A 17,325-nucleotide genomic window follows, 5' to 3' on the forward strand; every position below is an offset into this window, starting at 1 on the left:
TTTATTTTCTAAAGATATATATGATAAAAAAATAATAAAAAAATAAAAATAAAAAAATAAAAAATTAAATACAAAAATAAATTAAATAAATAAATAAATAAATAAACAAATTAATAATTATTTAAAATAGTTATAATTGGTAGTGTTGCTAACAATTATGGTTTTTTTTTTTTTTTCACACACTTCGTGCTTTTAATATTTTGTGTGTATTAAATAAAATTTTTTTTTAATGATTGTTTTTAGCTATATAAACACACACACACACACACATACACACACAAATACTACCATATTTATTTCCTCTTTACAAAAATAGAAATAGTCTATTTCATTCTATGGTTCTAAAAAATTTAAATTTTTCATATTAATAAATATTTTATTATTTATATAAATAATAAGGTGCTTTTGAAAAAAAAATAATAATTTTTAAAAGTATATAACGTTAAATTTAAATAAAAAAAAAATAAAAAAAAAAATGATCACAATTCTTATTATTTGCATAATTATAATAATTTATTTTTATTTATTTTTAATATTTAAAAAAAAAAATTAAAAAATAATCAAAATTATTTTTTAATTTTTTTAATTTTATTTTTTAGCGCCATGAATATTTTTCAATTTAATTTTAAATATTCATAACTTTACAAAAAAAAAAAAAAGCAATTAAATAAATAATATTATATTATTAATAAAATAAAACACAAAAACAGATAAAAAGCAGAAAAAAAAAAAGAAAAACAAATAGAAAAAGAAAAAGAAAAAGAAAAAAAATGGACACCATCCCATTCACATCAGACCCAAATTCGCTGCTGTGCGAAAACGGGCCAAGTGATAATAAAAAAACTCCATTAGAAGAACCATTGCTATCAATCGCACAAACTTTACCAACTAATCCTGACAATAAAAACAATAACATTGAACAAAACGAAACACTATCAACTTATGAATTTCCATCAACCTTAATAAATAAAGAAATTATGACAAATGCCAATAGTATCAATAGTGGGCTAACCAGTAATTTAAACAGCGGTTTGATTAATAATGCCTTCAATAGCAGCAATAGCGGTATTAGTGGTGGTTGCTCAAACAACATCAACGATTTAAAAAACATTAATAGTAATGACGAGACCTCAATGGTAGATACGACAATCGATGAAAAAAATAATCAAAATAGCGATGAAGATGATGAATCAACACTACCCGAAAACTTAAACAATACTTTAGTACCAACATTACTTCCAAAATCACCAAAGATAACAAAGAAAATAAGTAAATTACAAGAACCTGATATTTCGGTATGTTTAAAATATAGTTTTTTATTAATAAATGAACCCTATACTAACACAATAGCTAATTATAGGATGATGGTTCTAGTGATGGAGACAATGGAGACGATGGAGACGATAGGGACGATGGAGACAATGAGGACAATGAGGACAATGGGGACAATGGGGCCGATCAATTACCAAAAGAAGATAATAATAGAGCCAAAATTAAAAGAAATATTTCAGATTTAGAAGATTTATTACAAGAGAATAACATTTACAAAAAAAATGACAAATTAACCGAAACTCCAGAAGAAGAAGAAGAAGAAGAAGAAGCAGAGGAAGAAAATAAACAAAAAACTAACGAAAATGGTTATCAAAATGATATAAAAGGTGATGAGAATGATGAAAACAAATTTATTATATCAAAAAAATCAAAGAGCCAGAGTTCAAACTTTTATTCATATGAAGAGCTAAATAAGAATAAAAGAAAAACAATATCCTCAGAGAAACCAAACCAAGATGATATAAACCCTAATGATGAACCAACAGGCGAATTTATAACATCAAAGAAATTAAAATCTGACCTTCCCCAACAAGCAACTAAATCAAATGAAAAAACAACACCAAAGAAAACTAAAAAATTAATTGAACCAAAAAATACTGAAACAGCAATTAAGGGATTGGATTTAGAAGATAGCTATAGTTTAGAAGAAAAACAATCAAATAATAACAATAAAAATAATAATAATAATAATATTGAAATTGATAATAATAATATTACAATTTTACCACCAAAGGCCACAAATCGTAAAATACTATTAAAAGATAATGAAGATGATAATATCAAAAAGAGAAAAAAAGAAGAAATTAAGAAAGAAAAGAAAAGAAAAGCTATTGAAGAACCAATAGAGGAGGATACCTCTGAACAACTTTTAGAGCATGATAATAGCGAAGATAATGAAGAAACTGATAATGAAGAAGAACTCATTAAAAAGAAATTAAAAACCAAAAAATCTAGTACTAAAGATAAAAAAAAGAAGCATCTAGAGGAAGAGGTATCGGAAAATATCGAAGAAGAAGAAGGGGTAGTTCCAAAAAAACAAAAAACCACCAATCAAAAGAAAAATCAAATAAATAAAAACAGTGATGGAGAATATGTGGAGGAATATGTGGAGGAATATGTGGAGGAATATGTGGAGGATAATGATGAAGATGATGAAGATACCGATATTGAAAACAACATAAATAGAGGCAATCAATCTAAAAAACCAACCAAATCAAGAAAAAAAAAACTACCAAAACAAAAAACAACATTATTTAAAGGATTTTATTTTTTACTAACTGGTTTGGGTGAAGATTCAGGTAAGTTATCATTTATTTACATTTAGATTGTATCAACTATTATATATTAATTCTTTTTATTTATAGAAAAAATAACAGATATTATTACTAGTGGTAGTGGTAAAATCTATGATAATATAGCTTCCTTTTTCTCGACCAAAATGAAGCGAATTGATGAAATCCCAAACAAGATAATATTGGCGCCAGACTGCGTTAATACAATTAAATATTTAAGAGGTATTGTAGAAGGCGTTGATTGTATAAACATCGAATGGGTATATGATTCAAATGAAGATCAAGAGCTAAAACCATACGAGGACTATATTTTACCAATTGGAAAATCAATTTTTAACCAAAAACCAATATATCCTAGCAAAAATTTCCGCGTCAATAATTTATTTGATGATTTCAGATTTGAACTATCAACCCCAAAAAGAGATAGTTCATTCAAAGATGACTGGTCTGCTATTTTAAAAAAATGTGGTGCCAAAATTGTTCAACGTATGTTAAATAAAGGCAAAATCGATGCATATCTTTTAGATGGTCAAGTTGGTAACTATCTTCTTTATGAAGTTTCCTCGCAAACCAATGTCCCTATAGTATCAACCCAATGGGTATTTCAATCAATTATCCATCAAAAAAGATTAGAATATAAGCTACATCCAAGTTTTTTAATTTTAAATAATCAACAAGAAAAATAAAAAAAAAAAATAAAAAAATAATTTGTTATTTATAAACAATAATTTTTTTTTTAAAAAAAGTTTATATTTTATTTTATCTATTTATTTATTTTATTTATTTATTTAGTAACAACACTTCTACTTGTTAATGATGATAAAAATCCAAGTACACCACCAATTGAACCAGAAATACCACTTCTAATAAAACCTTTTGGGGCACTTAAAAGAATGCCAACAGAGGCACCAGAAACAGTTGATGCTATAATACCTTCTTCATGAATTTTGAATGCAGTACTTATAATACGTTTAAAAAGACCAAAAGTGAAAACAGTTGATGCGGTAATATTTGATGAACGTGATGCACAATAATGAGTTGATCTCAAAATTGTTTTGAATCTACTTATAACTACGTTTGGTGTATAAACACCATTTATAATACCGACGGTTCCACCAATAAGACCTGCTCCTAAATATGAAATACCTGTAAATAATAACCAATTGCTATCTTTTTCAAGATCTTGAATAGTTGAAAATTCTACACCTTTTGGTCTATCAATATATCCTACTAAATCTTCTTCATAAATGGTCAAGTCTTCTTTATAGTCTGATTTATTTACCATTTTATTTATATTATATTATTATACTATATTTCTATAATTATTGTATTATTGTGGTTTATTTTTGATTAAATTTTACAAAAATTTTATTTTTTTCAATATTAAAAAATTGAAAAATTGAAACTATAAAAAAAAAGATAGATTATCTATTTATTTAATAAACTATAAATTAATCTCTATCTGTATATTGTAATAAAAAATAAAATGATTTTTATAAATTTTTTAAAAAAATATAAAAAAAATTAATTTTTTTTTTTAATTTTTTTTTTTCGTTTTTTTGAAAAAAAAAAAAAAAGGTGACATAATTTATAAATTTTTTTTTCATATGAAATTACTTTTAAAACTATATTAAAAAATAATAGATAAATAAAAATTTTGATTTAGAAATATTAAAAAATAATAAAATAAAATTAAAAAAACATAAATGAAATTTTGGTATTTCTATGTACAAAATGAGTGAGGGTGTTTTTATTAAGTATAATATTTTTAAATAATTGTTGAGTGCTTGTGTGGGGTTCGATATAAATTTTTTGATTTATGGTTTCATTCGATTTATCTTGTGGCTTCACATGCATCAATCCAGTCACTGTAAACATCAATTGGGTCTGAAAGTTCTATTAAAAAAAGGAAAAGTTAATTATTTGCCAAACATAGTTATTTTACTATTTTATTTTACATACCATGGATAGCAGTTACATAAAAAGCATTACAGACTCTACACTTGGCTGTACCTTTACCATTTTCTCTATCTCTAAAATTATTTTAAAAATGTTTCATCGTTAGTTTCATTTTTTTTTTATTTTTTTTAAATTAAAAACAATGGTCACAACATTCATAAATTAAAATTTTTAAAAATTTTTTTTTTTTTTTAAAATTTTTTTTTTATTTGTTTAAATACCTACAAAGTGCAATCGACTGATTGAGAATGATCACAAAATGGACAATCAAAATGTTTTGGTAATTTGGCAACCTGTTTTTTTGGTGGTGGTTTACTTGATTTTCTTTTACCCATTTTATATGTATATATGTAATAAAAAACTATATATATAAATACAAATAGCGAATAAACAAACAAAATAAAAAATTAAAAAAAAAAAAAAATTTTAAAAAAATTTATTTTTAAAAAATTTATTTTTTTTTTTTAAAAAAATTTAATAATTTTTAAATTATTTTTTTAAATTATTTTTAAATTAAAAATAACACAACATTTTATTATTTTTCCTCTTTGTCCTTTTTTAGAATAATTCATTTATTTTATTACAAAATAATATTTAAATTAAAGAGCCGCCACTCTTTTTTAGATATGTGATATAACAACAAAATATATAGTTTTAATAATAAATAAATCGTATGACCATTTTCACAATATTCAAATTTAATAGTGAAGTGCAAAAAAAAAAAAAAAACTTTTACACAAATATATTAATTTTACATTTAGAAAACCTAAGTTTCATTTATTTATTTATTTATTTATTTATTTATTTGTTTGTTTATTTATTTATTTATTTAATGATTTGTTTATTTTTTTTTTTTTTTAACTATTTTTAATTTCTAATAATAAATTTAAAAATTTATCTGTATATCTATTATTATAATTTCCATTATAAGTTAAATCTATTTTGGAGTAATTTAAATCTTTTAATATATTAAAGTTTGTAATAATTGATACATCAAAAAAGTATTTTAAAATATTAAAATATCCTTTGGTTATGATACTGTTTAGTAGAGTTTCATCAATAATGACCTTGAAATTATTTTCTGGGAAATACCACACACACAATTTGTATATACTAAGGTGACCATTGTATAGAGCCTCTCTTGCTAAATTATTGGGATGGAAACGATTGTTTTCATTGAATGGGAGTTTGAATATTTCTATATGGTTTTTGAAAAGATATTGAACAATTGCAGAGTTTCCATTTCTTATTGTATTTAATATTTCCTTTTTCCCAATAAAACCATGCTTTTTAATTATAAAATCTATAATATCCAACCTATTATAGTTTATTGCATTCTTGAATATCATTAGGATGTCTAAAGTTAACTTCATTCCTTTATTCTGTTTCTCTGAAAAATGTTTGTAAAATTTTAAAAACATTTCAAATGAGCATTGTTGATCTATAATTAAAATGAACACTTCCACAAGACTGTAAGATGATGATATTTCCAATCCAAGGAACTGATCTACATATCCTTTTAAAAGTATTTCAATTGGCTTTTGACTTTGAATAAAAAACTGTTCATGGTTCTTTTTAATTTGTTTTTCTTTTAGGTGGAAATCAATAAAAAATCTATGACCATTGGTTAGCTTTTCATCGTTCTGTGGTGATGGTATTTTTTGCTGCTGATGTTGATATTGATTTTGCTGAATAGTTATTTGACATGTATTGGTAGATTCATTAGTATTTGTGTAAAAATCACCATCATTTATGCTATATAACAGTCCATTACTATAAAGGTGTTGGAAAACTTGGTAGCATCCTTTCTTTAGAATGAAATCGTAGACCTTGCTAATTAAAAAGATATTATTATTTGTTGCTTTATAAAATAGTGTTATTAAATCTATAATTAGAGTTGGTTTTTGGTTTATTTCTACTGCTTTTTCAATAATGTTGAAATATAGGGTGTAGCTGAAATTATTTAATAAACTATTGTTGATTAAATGATGAATTATTTGATTTTCTTTGTTTAAGTTATTGTTTATTAAGGTTGTTGGTATATTTATATCCCTTTTGTTATTTACTATTGAAACTATTCTATTTAGTGATTCACTGTTATTATTTTTATTGCTTTTATTATTATTGAATATTATTTCTAATAAATGAGAGTTAAATAAATAACTTTCAATCCCACCAAAATAATTGTATGATAAAAAATCATCAGAGATATAATCTTTTAAATTTGAAAATAAAAGATTGATACTATCTAAATTTAATTGAGAATAAATTAGAATAGAACGGTCTAGTGTTAACTTTTCATAAAACAACCCACTAAAAATATTGATGAAAACCTGTGCATCTTGAATTATAGTTGATAAGTAGTTAATTAGTTTAATTGCTTGTTCATCTGATTTGTAGCATTGAATATGATGTGGCTCTACTGACTCTAGTGGCGATTCATTAAACTTGAAAAACAAATCTACAAATTTTGAATCAAATTCTTCACGCTGGGTAATAAAGTTAAAAGAGGTGTACTGATTTCTATTTATGTATTCTTTTAATGTTTTTTCAAAGAACGAGTCGTTTAGCTTTAACAATGATTCTATTGTTTCAAATGGATAGTATTGAACGAGTATATCGAGGAGATGGAAAAATGGGATGTAAAAATTTGATTTCTCGATGATTAATAGTTGGTTAAAAAATTGTACTATTTGTTCGGTCGGAAGAATGATGGAGTTGTTACTTTCCAAGTCATCTATACGGTCGAATATCTTGTTATTAAATTCGTCTGGTGCCATTAAAAATATAGAGTAGATATCTTTAAGCCCTTGAAGAGAAAAATATTTGAATGTTAACTTGTAGTGTTCAAATATAAAGTTCTTTAACAATATGCCACTAATACCATCGATATATTCCTTATACTTTGAATAGTTGTTGTAAAAAAAGTGGTCAATATAAAAATATTTTAATGTGTGTTTGAATTCATTAAGTATTTCTTCTATAGATTCTATTTCTTTAAGTCTTTGTAAAAGTGGACCTTTATAAACATCTTTGGGATTGATCTCTTCTATTAAAACTCTATATTTCAAATGGTTTAAACTTCCATATCCTTTTGAATGTAAAAACTTGTCAATAATTGCATAGTCATATCTTCTTTTAATATCTGTGTGGTATTGGCGGAAAAGAAAGTACACTCTTAAATCATACGACTTTAGGGATGCTACATCATGGAAAAATGGGAAACTACTACTATTTGGATACTTGCTAATTAGGTACTCTAAGTTTAGGTTTAAATTGTTATTGATGTATTCAATCATAATATCTCTGTTCTTTGATATTAAGCAATTCTTTAATAAATACTGCTCTGAACAACCATCGTTTTTATTGGTCATCATATATTCCAGTACCTCTATATTTCCTCTACCTATCGCAAGGTCTAATAGTCTTGTTGAAAATGGTTCATCTTGTATTCCATAAAGGGTTCTAAAGGTTTTAAGTGCAAATTCTGAATTGTGTTTTACTGATTCTTCGATTAAATCAATTATTTCTATTTCATCTCTTTTCTTTATAAATAAAAGTCTATATGATTCTTCATCCTGGCATAGTTTGATAAACTTTTTAAGATTCTTTTTATTAATACTGTGTATATATTGATTTGATCTGAGCTTGTCTTTAAGAAAAGAGTATTGTTTTTTTTCGATTATCCATTCAAAACTAGTTATTTGGTTATATTCTATTCTATTGCCTAAATGAGTTAAATGATCTGGAAATTCTATAAATTGATTTTTAATTGAATGTAATATTTGATTTCTAAGTATCTTGAACCTCCATATTTTCCAAAATACCTTTTCATTATGACATTCACTATTATTAAAATTAAAAAGATTATTGTTTATATTATCATTTTCAATCATTTTTTTTAAAAAAAAAATTTAAAAAAATTTATAAAAAGTAAACTAATTGTTTAATTATAAAATTTAATATAAATTTAAATATTAAAAATTAGTATATTATAAAAAAGATATAAAAACTTTAATTTAAAGAAAAAAAAAAAAAAAAAAAAAAAAAAATTACATATTATATTTTATAAATATAATATTAAAAAAAATATTTAAATATTAATTAATAATTTTATTTAAACACATCCATATAACTTTTTTTTTACAAATTGGGGTAAATGTAAAATAAACAAAATATCCATCCAACACGCCTGAATATAAATAATGAAGGGGTATATAATATTTAAAAAAAGATAATAAGTAATAATAAGTTTTTTTATTTAAACACCTATCATGTGTTATAATTAGTGAATAGATTTTAAAATATTTAAATAAATAAAATTTTATTTATTTATTTATTTATTCATTTGTTTTTTTTCTATATTTGAATTGTTATTTTTTTTTAAGTAGTGGGGGTTAAAGTGTTATATAAAAATACAAAAATTATTGAATGTGTGTGTATGTCCCTGTGTGTGTGTTTAATTGTATTTAAATTTTTTTAATACTTTTTCATTTTCGACTGAATCATCGTTTGTTTTTACTTCTTTTTGAATTTTATTATAATTTAATATCATAAATTTCATTTTCTCTGAAACATGGTTTAATATATTTTTAATTTTTAAAAACTGTTCTAAATTGGGTAACTGATTCGTATTAAATAAAAATTCTAAAGTAAAACAAAAATCATTTTTGACGATTGATGTGAGTACTGGGTTTTTAATTGGTTTGAAATTAAAATCTGGAAATTGAGATTTAATAATTTTATGAACTGATATATGACCATTAGTTAATGCAAGTTCATTTAATTCATTTGGATCTATAGCTCTATTTGTAAAAAATTCCTTTTTCTCTTTAAAAAGATACTCTATAATTGGTATATTGCCTTTTATAAATGCTTCTTTTAGTAATTTATTACTTGGTATGGTGTCGCTGCAGTTTTGAAGTAAATAGTCAAATATATCTACTCTATTACAACAAATGGCAAGATCCATATAGTAACTCCTAAAATCTTGACTATCTTGAAAATATACCTTGAAATCTTGTAATTTAATATAGTTCATATAAGTGACGGTAAATTCTTTTTCAAGCGGTTCTTCATATAATTTAGAATACTCTGTTTCCCAAATCCGCTGCTGCATAACTTCACAAGTCGTTAAACCATCATCTTTTATATTGAGATATCCATTTTTAAAAAGATAATTAAATAACTTGTACAGGTGTTTCTCTAATGACATTTTCATTAATGATGAAATTAGTTCCTTTTTATTTTCGCCATCTGGATATACTCTTAATATCATATCGACCAACTCTATTGTAATATGTTCATCTTCTGATGAGATTCCAATTAAAATTAAACCCATTGACACACCTGGAATATGATGAAATAATGAGTTTGAAATTAAATATTTTATGTAGTCTTCTTTTGTTTTTAATAATGATTCGTTATCGATTTGTAAATTATTCTTTTTTGCTATAGACTTGATAATTGTGAAAAATCCCTGTGCATCATTACTTTGAATTGATGATATTATATTTGATGGCAATAACATGTGTAAAACGTTCATTTTTAGTAGGTTAATCTCGAATACTTCAATGATCCGTTTATTGAAATAGTTATCTATTTGGACTTGATCGGTATATTCATAAATTGTGATTTTTTCCTCGATAGCCAAGTCATTGGAGAGGATACCAAACATCATATCCCCTAATAAAAAAAATAGCTCTTTTTTATCTTGATCGAGTTTTATTAAGGTATGTACCATTTTAAATCTTTTTATTATATCTCCATCTACGCATTCAGACAACTGTTTTTTATTTTCATCTGAGAGGGTGGGGGTATTGATGAACGTGTTGTATAAAAAGTTAACTTTTCTTTCATCGAATATCATTGCTTCACTATTGATGGCGCTGAAATCTTCAATTAGGAAATAAAAGTACCTTCCTACCACTTTATTAAATTCCAATTCTATATTTTGAAATTTGAAAAACAACGCTTCTAAAACCTCTAAAGGATATAGCCTTGCTAACCACCTAAAAACTTCGCGCCAGTGGATTGGAAAATTATTATCTTGACATAAACTAAAAAATCTAAAAATTTCTTCGATGGTTTTAATCTTTAGTAAAGAGCTGTCATCTATTTTGAGTAACGAATCTGACAAATAAAAAGGGCCGCCTAACTTGGTGTGGTACTTTATAAACATTTGTAATGCATCGATATCAAAGTTTAAAAATGCATAAGAGTACAGGTCTTGTAAACTGGCAGATGAGCTAAAAGTCTTAATTTTTTCGTAATCTTCCAAACCAACCCTCCATAGATAATAATCTTCTTTAAACACTGCCAATGGGAATGTATCTATAAGCTGCTTAACTGGGTAATCTGGATTTCCTAATAAAAAAGCTTGCAGCTTTTCGAAATCATAATTGTTTGAAATAACGCCCCGCATTAATAAAATATATTCCAATATTTTCGGATTTGTAAAGTACCTTGAATCGAACTTTATGTCAAAATAGTGGGCTGCCAATGCTCTTGAACCTCTGTCATAAAACTGGTTCATTAATAATGAAATTTTATAATCTAGTGAATTTATTCCTATAATATCCACCAATTTTGGTAAGTTATCTTTTTCTAAAATATTTGGTGATTTGGTTCTTTTCGCTAAAGAATCTATTGGTAAATTTAATTTCTTTTCAATGAAATCTAATGCCAGATCTTTGTGTGGCGAAGATACAGCGGAAAAAATTAACATTTTTTCATTATACTCTTCGCAATCGTTTGATAGTTTGTAATTAACTCTGATAAAATCTGCAACTTGGATAGCTCCATGTGAAAGTGCCATTTGCATTAAATTTGCTTTTGTATAAAAACCATTTATTGATACTAAATTGCTTAACTGGTAATCATCACCACTGTCATTATAAAGTCCATACAATTCGATAAACATTTTAAAGAAAAAAACTGAATCATTTACAATTGCAATTTGAAATGGGTCTTTTATTAATAAATACTCCCTTTTCTTTGACCATAGACTTCTATATAACTCTTTATCATTGCAACCTCTTGCGCAAAGTAAATCTAATGTATTACCACTAACATAGACAATATGATTTGATTTTAATTTATCCTTTATCATCTCATACAACCCTAAATGAATCATTTCATCGGCAAAAGTAATTGAATTGTAATCTATTCCATTTTTGGAGTTGTTGGTTTTTAGAAATAATAATATTTTACTTTTAATTACTAGGTTTCTAAAAACTTTCCAAAATAAACTCTCCATCCCAAATAAAAGTTATATTGTTTGTTTTGAAAAAAAAATAAAAAAACTTAATATATATATTAGAAAATAAAAAAAAAACTTTTTTTAAAATTTATTAAAATAAAAAATAAATTTTAAAAAAAAAAAAATCTAAAAAATGCATGGATTGAGGAAGCAGTTAAAAAGTTAACTTTAAAAAAAATTTTATTAAAAAAAAAAAAATTTTGATTATTGTTATTATTAATTATTATTAAAATTATAATTATATTATTATTTATTTATTATTATTACATAAATTTAAATTCATCTAAAAATTGATTGACATCACGAGTGTCACATTTCTGAACCAAATCTTCTCTATTCATTAATCTAAAAACCATTTTTAAGTTATCCCAAATATTTTGAGCTGGATGAATTGCGATAGCACCTAAAAATGTTGAAGCTGCTTCATTAAACATATTTAAAGAAAGATAGCTTATACCCAAATTACTTCTAGCTCTTACATATGATGGTTTATGTTCTAATGCTTTGAAATAAGCACCTAATGCCTCTTGGGATCTATTACTATTTGCAAGGGTTGCACCTAATTTATTCCAAAGTTGGTAGTCCTCTGGTGAATTTTGAAGTGCGGCTTTAAAACAATCAACTGCTTTGTCATATTCATAAGACATATTGTAAAGGAGACCAAGAGCAGTTTGAACCTCTGGATCTGGGTTGTTTGGTCTTAAACGAGCAGCTTCGATAAAAAGGTTATTGGTGAATTCATGATGCTTCCATGTATCCATAAATGAATCTGGGTCAGCGTTACCTTTGAACTCTCTATAAAGATTAGAGTAAACTGGTGATCTTTGAAGCCATTCCTCCAATGTACTTAATGCACTTTCTTTTTGATAATCGTTGGTATAACTAACAGCTAATGCTAAACGAGCTTTAATATTATTTGGTTCAATGTTGATTGATTTTAAAAGACATGTGATTGCTTTACCATCTTGATCATTTTCTGCATGTGCAATACCTAAATACATCCAAGCTGTAGCATTCTCTGGATTTCTTTTTACTTCACTTTCTAATGCTATAATTGAATCTGTAAGATGACCCTCATTGAAAAGATCCATACCACGCTCTAATGTGTCACTGTCTCTAGCCTCATTAATTGAAAATTGATATTCTTGAACACGATATTCTGGAATAGTTTCTTGAAAATTTGCATACTCTTCTGCCCAATCATTAGAGAGGCCTGATACTCTTTCAAAATCTGGATTATGAACTACTTCGTCACCAATGATAGTGGCCTCACCACTATTTAGTTGTTTCATAAACTTCATAAAGTTTGATTTATTTAATTTTGGGTCATTGATTTGTGTGATTGGACGAGTAATATCATTAATTGATTTTCTAGCTGTTTCATCCCATGCTGCTTCTACTGATTGATCATATTCGTCTTGGGCATCATGCCATGCTGAATCAAATGGTGAAAAGTTCTCTGGATCATCATAAATTGCATCAAAATCTTCTTCATCCTCTAATTGATCGAGCTCTGCTTCGTGACGTGCACCATCCCTCCATGCTTTCTCGAAATCCTCTTCTTCTTCCTGATAGTCTTGTGGTAAATCTTTTTCAAATTGACGGTCAAAATGTGAAAATGGTTCGAATGATGTAGTGGTAGTAGTGGTAGTGGTGGTTGGATGATGATGATGAAATTGCTCTTGTTGTGGTTGTTCCCAATAACGATCAAAATCTTCGAAATTGTCTTGCTCCATATCAATTCCAATTGATTCAAACATTCTATTTAATTGATCTTCTGTAAAACCCTCTGATTCATTTGTAAAATGTTTAAACATAATATTGGATCTATTTTTAATTTTAAGTTTATCTGAATGTGTTAAAGGTAAATGATGTAATGGTGTTGGTTGCATTAAATGCTATAAATTAAAAATTAAAAAATTAATATTTATAAATATAACAATTAAAAAATGAATAATAATAAAAATACCTACACCTGATTTAGTTGAGTTTATAAAATCTTGAAAAAAGAATTGTAATTCGCTTGCAACATTTGATAATGGTAATTCACCATGATGTTCTCTTGGGACATCATTAAAATTTAAATTTCTATCTAACATGAAATGAATGTCATCCTCATTAGCTTCGCCATCAAAAACACTATCCAAATGTCTTTGCTCATTAAATTCCTCACGATTATAAAATTGATTGAATAATTCATTTTTACCGTGATTTTCATATTTGCCCTATAAAAAATAAAAAATAAAAAATATTAATAACAATATTTTAACAATTTAACTCTAGGGAAATAAAAACACATACATATAACTCTGATCTATCGTTTGTTAAATGTTGAACAAAATTACCAAATGCATTTGGTTCAGCACATTCACCTTCTACCAAATCTCTGAAAACTGACATTTTATATTTTTTTTTTTTTTTTCTTTTGTTTCTTGTTTTCTTTTTATTCCTTTATCTATACTTTTGTTTGCTTTTGTTTGTGAATATGAACACATAAATAATTATTTAACTATAAATATGAAAATAATTTGTTTTAATAAAAAGATATTCAAAAAAATAAAAAACAAAAAAAAAAAAGAATAATAAAAATTTTTATTAATAATTAAAAAAAAAAAAATTTAAAAAAAAATTTAAAAAAAAAAAAAATTTTAAAAAAAATATTAAATATTTAATTTTAATTTTAAAAACGATAAAATAGGAAAAAAAAATTTCCCACTATTATCTGTTGGATTAATAAATTATTATTTATATAATTTTATGTGAAAATAAATAATAAAAAAAAAAAAGAAATAAAGTTTTTAAAAAAATAAATATAAAATATTTATGGAGATTTTATTTATTATATTTTAAAGCTTTAAAAAAAAAAAGAAAAAAAATATAAAAAAAAGAATATATTATTTGGAAAAAAAAGCGGTAAATTACCTTTTAAATAAACAATTGGATATTACAAATAAACAACTGTTTAAAATTTCTTTTTTTTTTTTTTTTTTTTTTATGAATAGGAAGGTATTATCTTTTCTATATAAAGCTATTTGATTTAATTTGGATTTTGATTTAAAACAAATTTGATAAATTGTTTGGTGATGACGAAAAACAAAACTTTCTGTGTATTATTGGTGAATATCTCCCTTTATATGGAGAGGATGATAAATTTGGGTGAGGAAATTTCTTATTTACTTTTTTACTTTGACCGATTGATAAGTTATCAAAAGAGTTTTCTAAATCCTCATCATCGCTATCATCGCTATTATCGCTGCTATGGTTATTATTGATATTTTTTATACTATTTTTATATGTATAACTTGTTTTTCTTCCTATAAAAAAATTATTATTGTGGCCACCACTATAAAGTACTAAACTATTATTTCTATTATTATTCATATTATTATTATTGTTGTTAATGGATTCATTGTTGCATGAGTGATTTGTACATGTTAAACTATTGCATTCTTGATAATTATTTTTACATTTATTTTTTAAAATTTCTTCGGTTTTTGTTTTTGTCGTTTTTGTTGTGGTTGTCATTGTTGTGGTATCCACTCCAAGGTTATTCATAAACTCCTTGGATGCTGAATATATTAACAAAGGTGATGATGACAGCGATGATGATGGTGATATGGTGGAAAACCTTAAACCTGATAATGACTCTAACAATTGATCTGTTTTATTTTGTATATTATTATTATTATATGCCTCTATAACTCTCATTTTCTTTTCATATTCCTAAAATAATGACAACATAAATTTGAGTTAATATATGATGAATATTATTTATTAATACAACTATTAGTAGTGTGTAGTTACATACCCTTTTTTTTTGGCCAATCGAAATTTTATGCATTGATATCATTCTATGATGAGATATAAATAAACCTTTACTATTATTACTATTAATTGATTTATTAGAAAAAACTGAATTCGAATTTGGATTATATAAAGCTATTTGGTTTGATTGAGGTTGTTGTTGCTGTTGTTGAATTGTTGTAGTTGTTGTTGTAGTTGTAGTAATAACAGTATTATAATAATTATTACCATTATTATTATTATTATTACTATTATTATTATTATTTAAAGATATTGAAGTCATCATATTTGACAAGTCTCTATTTATTTCATTATTATTATTATTATTATTGTTGTTATTGTTGTTATTCCCATTGTTATTTTCGTTGCTATTGCTAATATTTAAATTTCTAAGAGGGAGAAAATCTGGAGATGATGATAAATCGAACATTTTATTTATTATTTTAAATTAAATAAACAAATAAAATATGCTGTTATATAGAGATAAATGGAAAATAAAAAAATGAATGCATAAATTAATATTTTAAAAAAAATTGTTTTAAATTTAAAATTTTTAAAAAAAAAAAGAAAAAAAAAAAAAAATAAATAAAAAATGTGGGTCAATTGAATTTATTATTAGTTTAATATGGGAGGGGTAAAATGTGTTAAAAATAATATACATAACCACACATACACGCACACACAATTAAACAAAACATATACAATTATTGTTTTATTAATTGTATTAAAATGATAAGATAATTATCTTTGGAAAAAATAATTATTATTATAATAATTGTTATTGATGATGTATTATATTTATAATTTTAATTTATAATATTATGCTAAAATTTATTTCTTTTTTCTTTTTTAAAAATATTTATATGTTTGGTAATTTTTGGTTTGGAATGAATTTTTAGTGAAATAATATTATCAACGATTAAATGAAACAATTATAAATAATATTATTATTACCATTATTATTATTATTATTATTATTTTATAACTATCAATATTAATATTATTTATTTTGGAAATGCTGTGGTGAAATACTTTACAAGCAATGATTGAAAAAAAAAAAAAATATATTTGGAAAAACTCAAATATAAATCAATGAATCAATATACACACAAATATATAAATAGAAAATGGGTTAAATAAAGAATAAATAAAAGAAAGAAATAATGAATGGTTATAATTTTACCACATATACCATACATACTTTGCAAATATTGTAAATAAAGTATTTTATGTAAAAAAAAATAATAAATATCTAAAACCAAACTTTGAAATAAATTTTTTTTTTTCTTTTTTTTTTTTTTTTTTTTTTTTTTTTTTAATTTTTTGTAATTTTTTTTTTGATTCTAACTGACACACACACAAAAAAAACCATCTTGTTTTTTATTATTAGGACTGTATGTCATTGCAATCACACAATTATTCAATCTAAATAAAAAAAGTAAAATAAAATAACAAAATATATAAATTTATAAATATAATTGCAATCATTTTGTTTTATTTGTGTATTATAATTAATTAAAATTTTATCAAGATTAATTTAGTTTGTGACAAATCTAAAATTAATTGGGTGATCAAAAAAAATATTCTTGGTGAAAAACTGAAAATAAAAGGGGTAAATTTAAAAATAATAACATTTATATAAATAATCACAGAAAATAAGAATAATAAATAAATAAT

At 24.1% G+C, this 17,325-nt stretch overlaps 7 protein-coding genes across 7 annotated transcripts; 1 reads left to right on the forward strand and 6 right to left on the reverse strand.

Annotated features, from left to right (window-relative positions):
• Nucleotides 1-770: 770 nt before the first annotated feature.
• DICPUDRAFT_151052 (uncharacterized protein) lies at nt 771-3,310 on the forward strand (the record flags this gene model as incomplete). The annotated part of the gene is made up of 3 exons (XM_003286943.1): nt 771-1,295; nt 1,361-2,630; nt 2,697-3,310. The coding sequence occupies 3 exons, from the start codon at nt 771-773 to the stop codon at nt 3,308-3,310; spliced, it is 2,409 nt and encodes an 802-aa protein (XP_003286991.1).
• Nucleotides 3,311-3,362: 52 nt separating this feature from the next.
• DICPUDRAFT_97574 (uncharacterized protein) lies at nt 3,363-3,909 on the reverse strand (the record flags this gene model as incomplete). Its single annotated transcript, XM_003286956.1, has 1 exon — nt 3,363-3,909. The coding sequence occupies one exon, from the start codon at nt 3,907-3,909 to the stop codon at nt 3,409-3,411; it is 501 nt and encodes a 166-aa protein (XP_003287004.1). The 3' UTR covers nt 3,363-3,408.
• A 549-nt stretch (nt 3,910-4,458) lies between these two features.
• Nucleotides 4,459-4,918, reverse strand: DICPUDRAFT_87406 (uncharacterized protein; the record flags this gene model as incomplete). The annotated part of the gene is made up of 3 exons (XM_003286957.1): nt 4,459-4,520; nt 4,587-4,657; nt 4,809-4,918. 3 exons carry the CDS (start codon nt 4,916-4,918, stop codon nt 4,459-4,461), a joined length of 243 nt encoding a protein of 80 aa, XP_003287005.1.
• A 418-nt stretch (nt 4,919-5,336) lies between these two features.
• Nucleotides 5,337-8,588, reverse strand: DICPUDRAFT_97575 (uncharacterized protein). The gene has a single exon (XM_003286958.1). It carries the CDS (start codon nt 8,477-8,479, stop codon nt 5,441-5,443), a length of 3,039 nt encoding a protein of 1,012 aa, XP_003287006.1. The 5' UTR covers nt 8,480-8,588; the 3' UTR covers nt 5,337-5,440.
• A 454-nt stretch (nt 8,589-9,042) lies between these two features.
• Nucleotides 9,043-11,718, reverse strand: DICPUDRAFT_151056 (uncharacterized protein; the record flags this gene model as incomplete). Its single annotated transcript, XM_003286959.1, has 1 exon — nt 9,043-11,718. One exon carries the CDS (start codon nt 11,716-11,718, stop codon nt 9,043-9,045), a length of 2,676 nt encoding a protein of 891 aa, XP_003287007.1.
• A 250-nt stretch (nt 11,719-11,968) lies between these two features.
• On the reverse strand, nt 11,969-14,388 carry DICPUDRAFT_47119 (uncharacterized protein). Its single transcript, XM_003286960.1, has 3 exons — nt 14,146-14,388; nt 13,818-14,069; nt 11,969-13,742 (listed from the first exon to the last, which is right to left on the reverse strand). Exons 1-3 carry the CDS (start codon nt 14,242-14,244, stop codon nt 12,108-12,110), a joined length of 1,986 nt encoding a protein of 661 aa, XP_003287008.1. The 5' UTR covers nt 14,245-14,388; the 3' UTR covers nt 11,969-12,107.
• A 510-nt stretch (nt 14,389-14,898) lies between these two features.
• DICPUDRAFT_77880 (uncharacterized protein) lies at nt 14,899-16,078 on the reverse strand (the record flags this gene model as incomplete). Its single annotated transcript, XM_003286961.1, has 2 exons — nt 14,899-15,567; nt 15,653-16,078. 2 exons carry the CDS (start codon nt 16,076-16,078, stop codon nt 14,899-14,901), a joined length of 1,095 nt encoding a protein of 364 aa, XP_003287009.1.
• Nucleotides 16,079-17,325: the final 1,247 nt, after the last annotated feature.

Source organism: Dictyostelium purpureum, assembly GCF_000190715.1.
Source record: "Dictyostelium purpureum unplaced genomic scaffold DICPUscaffold_85, whole genome shotgun sequence".
Classification (NCBI taxonomy): domain Eukaryota; phylum Evosea; class Eumycetozoa; order Dictyosteliales; family Dictyosteliaceae; genus Dictyostelium; species Dictyostelium purpureum.